Source organism: Neolamprologus brichardi, chromosome 15 (genome assembly GCF_056152115.1).
Source record: "Neolamprologus brichardi isolate AB-2024 chromosome 15, ASM5615211v1, whole genome shotgun sequence".
Classification (NCBI taxonomy): domain Eukaryota; kingdom Metazoa; phylum Chordata; class Actinopteri; order Cichliformes; family Cichlidae; genus Neolamprologus; species Neolamprologus brichardi.
Genome location: NC_142118.1, coordinates 33,102,954 through 33,109,317, shown reverse-complemented (window position 1 = coordinate 33,109,317; position 6,364 = coordinate 33,102,954). Strand labels below are relative to the sequence as shown.

At 39.4% G+C, this 6,364-nt stretch overlaps 1 protein-coding gene across 1 annotated transcript; it reads left to right on the top strand.

Annotated features, from left to right (window-relative positions):
- The first annotated feature begins 2,658 nt into the window (after positions 1-2,658).
- pex11g (peroxisomal biogenesis factor 11 gamma) lies at positions 2,659-5,778 on the top strand. The gene is made up of 5 exons (XM_006792030.3): positions 2,659-2,827; positions 3,174-3,371; positions 3,454-3,632; positions 4,325-4,387; positions 4,501-5,778. The coding sequence occupies exons 1-5, from the start codon at positions 2,765-2,767 to the stop codon at positions 4,727-4,729; spliced, it is 732 nt and encodes a 243-aa protein (XP_006792093.1). The 5' UTR covers positions 2,659-2,764; the 3' UTR covers positions 4,730-5,778.
- Positions 5,779-6,364: the final 586 nt, after the last annotated feature.

Here is a 6,364-nt window from a genome sequence, read left to right as displayed (position 1 = left end):
GTCTCAAGGTGCTTTATATTGTAAGGTAGACCCTACATACGGAGAAAAACCGAAAAAATCAAATGACCCCCTATGAGCAAGCACTTTGGTGACAGTGGGAAGGAAAAACTCCCTTTTAACAGGACGAAACCTCCAGCAGAACCAGGCTCAGGGAGGGGCGGGGCCATCTGCCTGGACCGGTTGGGGTGAGAGAAGGAAGACAGGATGAAAAAACCTGCTGTGAAAGAGAGCCAGAGATTAGTAACAAGTATGATTCAATGCAGAGAGGTCTATTAACACATAGTGAGTGAAGAAGAAGCCCCCAGTGCATCATGGGAATCCCCCAGCAGCCTACACCTATTGCAGCATAACTAAGGGAGGATTCAGGGTCACCTGATCCAGCCCTAACTATATGACTTAGCAAAAAAGCAAAGTTTTAAGCCTAATCTTAAAAGTAGAGATAGTGTCTGTCTCCTGAATCCAAACTGGAAGCTGGTTCCACAGAAGAGAGGCCTGAACACTGAAGGCTCTGCCTCCCATTCTACTTTTAAATACACTAGGAACAACACACAGGCCTTTGTTTCTGTTTCCATCTTGTGGTGAAACCTCTCACCTGCATCCTGCAGAGCACTCAAGAAGCGCTTTGCAGACAGAATGAGGTTTATGTCCATCTCGTCTAAAATTATTTTCCTTTCATCCACAGTCATAAACCATAAATATTTATAGTTATATGTTTGCTTTTTATAAAGAAATGCTTAGCTTGTACTGATACTTATTTATTATTTAAATTAAACCGTCTTAACGCAACAATATTCATAATGCTGAAAAAAAAAAACCAAATATTAAACTATATTTGAAGTCGTTCAAGTTCTTCCAAAACTGATTTAAAGCTCATCATTTATGTCAACAATGCACGTGTTTAAGCAGAGACACTGAAGAACAACAAAAATATTCAAAATGTCCAAATACTTACAGTCTGGGCTGCATATTTGTTATTTAGTTTTTAGTTTCTGTCCAAATGCTTCTACCTGTGGCTCTTATTTATTCTTATTTTTATTATCATTTTGTTGGTGCTGGTTGAGACAGAGAAATGTGGAAAGCCCAGTCACAATAAACATACAAACAAATCCCTCCTCATGCTAATAAAATAAAAATACAGCCATGCTTTGGAAATCTTTAGAAAACTTAAAGTAAAAATGATACCACTATTTATGAAATTAATAACAAACTGAATTTACGTTTTCTTTTTTTTTTCTTTTTTTTTTCTTTTTTTTTTTTTATGAATCAAATTTAATATTTATCTGAATACAGCAGTCTGAATGTATGTATTACAAAATAACCAGATTATCTTACTACAAATAAATCTCAACAAAGGTGTATATTTTATATAATTTATCCAAGTAATTGCACTTGTAAGCCAAACTATCACTGTTTATTTCAAAGTGTAATGCAAAATTAAAATGACAAATGTAGGGCTCTGTAAGTAGTTTCTACAGTGAGATCTACTGTACTGTATATTCAACTTTTTACTTGTAATTTGAAAAATGCAAAATGAGTGGATATGAGAGAGTTTAACAACAGGAAAGAAGGAGCAGTGAGAGCAGAGATCTCTCAGATTTCTGAAAACAGATCGACGAAGTTGTGGTAACTTCAATTTCCAAAAACTTGGTTTCTTGTCAACCTTAGATTTCTTGTCAAACTTAGATTATTTGTCAACTCAGGTTCGAGCTTGTCAAAATTAGATAGAGCTCATGGCGGAGAATGATAGAAGATAGAATGGCTTGTCAACAAAGATGGAGCAGGGAGAGGGAGAGTGATAGGACAGACTGAATTGCTTGTCAACGATAGAGGGAGAGGGTTTTCTGCAGCAGGTCACCCGACTCGAGACGATCAGATCAGCAGTCAGCAAAGGCAAAACCAAAGATCTGTTCACTCAGACTTGAGACGATCAGATCAGCAGTCAGCAAAGGCAAAACCAAAGATCTCTTTCACTCGGCAGGGATCGACCAGAGAGTGAATTTACGTTTTCATCCCCTAAGCCAGCCCGCTGGACTTTTTAAGACAACCATGATATCCGACAACTAATTTTATGTTCAGCAATGAAAGTAAGTAACTTTAATTTTTTTCATCAAAACAACAATAATGTTGTGCTTTACTTTATTTCATGCTTCTTCGTTTTGTTTTGTTTTTTTGTTTTGGTTGTTTTTTGTAAAACTGTAAATTTGAAAATTCATGGATAATAACTATAATAATATTTTATCGTTAATAATATAATTTCAATTAGAGCTTGCACGTGCAAGTAGATTAACCATCGCAGAAACAAAAATATAATTATTATCTTGGTAATTATCAGTACAGTACACATATATATTAATGTTTAAATGTTTCGTGGTGGTTGTACTTGCTTTTACTTAAATGTGCTACTTTAAAGAAAATGATTTTAATTTGATTTGCATATTTGCAGACATTTAGTATATTTACATTTGACATTAATCCACAGCATAATATTGTGTCAGCCCCACCCCACCCCACTACACACACACACACATATAATTTATTTATTTATTTATTTATTTATTTATTTATTTAAATTAATTCCAGCTCCTGGCCGGACGAAGGAGACGCTCGATTGAATCGACGATCTTCTACTTGAGTCTGCTTTGGGTGCTTCCTGTTTCAAAGTCCATCTGAGGGAACAGCAAAAACAGCAAATCTAACTGGAGATGGTGTTGGCCTAATAGACTTTCTTATAAATCTAGCAGCGCTTCGACAGAGCGGAGCAGACATGCAGCGGTCTCTGGAGTCTCTGGTGCAGCTGCTGGAGTCCTACAGAGGCAGAGATAAAGTCGTGAGTATTCACTCGGTCACATTGTATCTGTTTAAAGTGTTTCACTCGGTATAAGCCATTAATAAAAACAGTGGTTACACGCTTACAAAGTGGATGCCAAGTGGAGACTGATATGTAAGTACTAGACTGTGGTTCTATAGAAACTGCTCATATTTGCTGTTGTTACTTTACTTAAGAGCAATGAGCAAACATGCTCTGCGTTAGTTAAAATTAAAGCATCAGCTAGTAATGTATGTCTGCCTGAAGTCCACACATTCACTGAATCTCTGACAATAAAATGTCCTTTCTGATTTAAAATAATAACAATAAAAAGCTACCCACAAGTCTCTGTTCGTCTTCTTTGCAGATCAGGACAGTGTGTTATGGATCCCAGCTGGTTGGAGGAGTTCTTTCCCGGAGAGCAGAGGCAGATGTCCGGTCCCAGCGGCTCGGGAAAAGCTTGCTGCTGTTTTCTGCTCAGCTCAGTCACTGCAGGACGGTGCTCAGGTTGTTCGATGACCTCTCCATGCTGGCCTACTCCCACAGCTACGGGTTTGGAAATGGGGTGATTCACACAGCGTATGCACTGCATCACTCTGTGCTAGCCTGTAAATCCCACTGTAACGCTTGTTGCACGTCTTTCCAAGGAGGAGGACGCGGCCGTGCGCTGGATATCCGTGCTGAACAACGTGGCGGACCAGCTGTACTACCCCTGTGAACACATCGCCTGGGCCGCTGACGCCGAGCTCATCAGAGTGAAGTCCGATAAGTGGTGGCTGTTCAGCACAGTGCTCTGGGGAACCTCGCTGCTGCTGGGAATCCTCAGGTGAGATCACCTGTTCACATCCATACATTACTTTAGTAATGCTGCCTTTATGGCATGCTTTTCTTATTTTTGTTTTTTAAAGGCCAGAAAGAAGGAGTCTTGTGTAGTTTTTCTGCAGCTGTAAATGTAACATATGCAGGACATCTGCTGGCCAGAGCTCCTTTAAAGAACATGCATAGACAAACAGCCCGTATCTGTCTCTCTGTGTTAGCCCTTTTTCTGGTCAATTTGTGCCCTTTTTCAAATCCATAAATCTTCAGTGGGAACTGAAAGGGGAGGGGGATGTGAGAGGAAAGTCAGAGAGAGATTAAGTCAAGCACTTCTACGTTCTACTTACATAATGACCAGAAACTCCTTCTGTCCCTACAACCACAACCTTCCACGGCACAGTCATTGTGATATGCGTCAACCCAACATGTAGTTTCTGTAGCATTTCTCTGGGTGTGCGCGTCAGGTTAAATTGAATTACATTATGGAAAATCAATAATGATGCCGGGTTAATTTCATTATCCCATCTCTTTTTTTCCTCAGCTTAGAGCTTTGTTTATTTTCCAGACCCTCTTTCTTTTTTATCTCATCTGTTATTTCATGCAGTTTTAGAGAAACCTGTGAAAAAGAGCACTGAGCACTGAAGCAGACATCAAACCCTTGCAGTGTGAGTTGATGTACGATGTGAATCATTTGTCCTCTAGATCGCTCCGAGTTCTTCTGCTGCTGAGGAAGAAGCTGAAGAAGAGGCACGAAGGCAGAAACAGGTATTTGATTCAGTTTTCTTTCTGTTGTCTCGTGTGTTTCTAAGCACAGTTACAGTAACACAGAGAGGGACTGACCGGTTATGAAAGGTTAAACCGCACGTTTTCTCCTGCAGTCGCTCTCAGCTCCGCCGGCAGATGCGAGGGGAGCTGCTGTCCATCCTCAGCAGCATGGCTGACCTCAGTAACGCCATTCACTGGATGCCGCCCGGCTTCCTGTGGGCAGGACGTTTCCCTAACTGGCTGGTGGGACTGATGGGCACCACGTCCTCTCTGATTGGTTTGATCCAGATGAATGCCGGTAGCGGTGATCAGTCAGACACTACACAGTCTTCACCAGAGTGAGGAAGAGACACTAAATCCACACTAAACGACTGACGGATGTATGGATAATAGTGGAAAATGATTAGACTCCAGTCAGACTGTCTGTGGAGATTAACTGCAGTCCTGTAGCTTGTAGCAACAAGCACATAAATTAAATTGTGGCTTATTACTGCTTTAAAAGCAAAAAAAAGTCACTGCACTTGTGCTTAATTAGGAGTAATTAAAGATCTCTTGATGAATTTGCTAACCGTTATTCAATTTAGTAGCTTTTGATTTACACTTGGACATTTTAGTCATGAGAATTATCATTAAGCTCTACTGTTCATTTCACTACACTAAACATGTTCAGCAGTAAATTCAAGCCCTAACGACCCTGAGGTCAACAAGAGGGAACTTCTGCTGTAAAACCTTTTTCTTTGTCTTTTGTTTTTAATGATTTTGTCTAAAGAATCATCAAAGGAGAAGAAAGGTCAGGCAGGTCACAGTTTGATTCTTGAGGAAACACCAGTGGTAACATAGCCTTAAAGTTCCTGTTTAATGGTCAGCTTCACTCTGGAATACGTCCACCCAGCTTCTTAACTGCTTATCCAGCTCAGTTTCACCAGGAGGCTGGAGCCTCTCCCAGTCTGCACTCTGGAATGGGATTGTAAATGATTGCCTTTAAGACACACTCTACGCACCTGGCTTTAAATATAGCATAGAATCATACAAACTGTGAATATAGTATTGCGTGTTATGAATGTGGTGACTGAGCTGTTTCAACTTCAGTCGCGCATTCAGTCATTTTTAAAATCAGGTTTTTTCCAACGCGTTACGTCCTCGAGTTCACACTGTATCAACCAGGTTGGTTAATGAGTTTCCCAAGCATCGAAGATCTGTCACAGAACTGGAGAAATATCTCATTTTCATTTAAAAAAAAAACAAAAAACATTACCACACAGTTACCACTCAAAGTCCAAATGTTTGAATGTGGTTTTGTCTGCTAACGATGATGTTTGTATGACTAGTGAAATGAAACAGAATGTGTCTGAAATGTGTGCTAATTTAAATGTAATATAATTTTATATCATGGGAACAAAATTATCTGTTTTTCAAGAAATAAAATAAAATGTTAAATTGTTTGTCTTCTCAGATCATTTAATGAAGTACACAAGTTCTCCTGGGGGTAGATTTTGGGTGAAGTTTCCATCCCTTTATTTTGTGCCACTTAACCAGGAACTGAGAAGTGGCTAACCCAGTCAGTCTAACCCCAAAAGGCACTCCTGTAAATACATTTGTATAGAATTTCATTTATTTATTCATTTATGGGCCAAATTGTGTGTGTGTGTGGTGGGGGGGGGATAAGCACTTGAATTCAATAGCTTTTCATCATGTCTCTTATGTGACCGTTTTAAGTAAAATCCGTTTGAAATATAAACTCAAATGCACGTAAAATAATTATAAGTTTCGTTCTTTCGCGATCAGAAATTCGACGTTTGATTGAGCGGGACTTGAACGTAAATCCCGTTGACGTCGGCGTAGGTGAGCGTTGCTTTCAAGTGCTAAAGAACAATAAAACAAATAAGTTAGTAACTACTACTACACTCCTACATATAAGATTAATATTTTATTCTGTCACATTAGATCCCAGTACTGCAATTCAATCGCCATAAACTG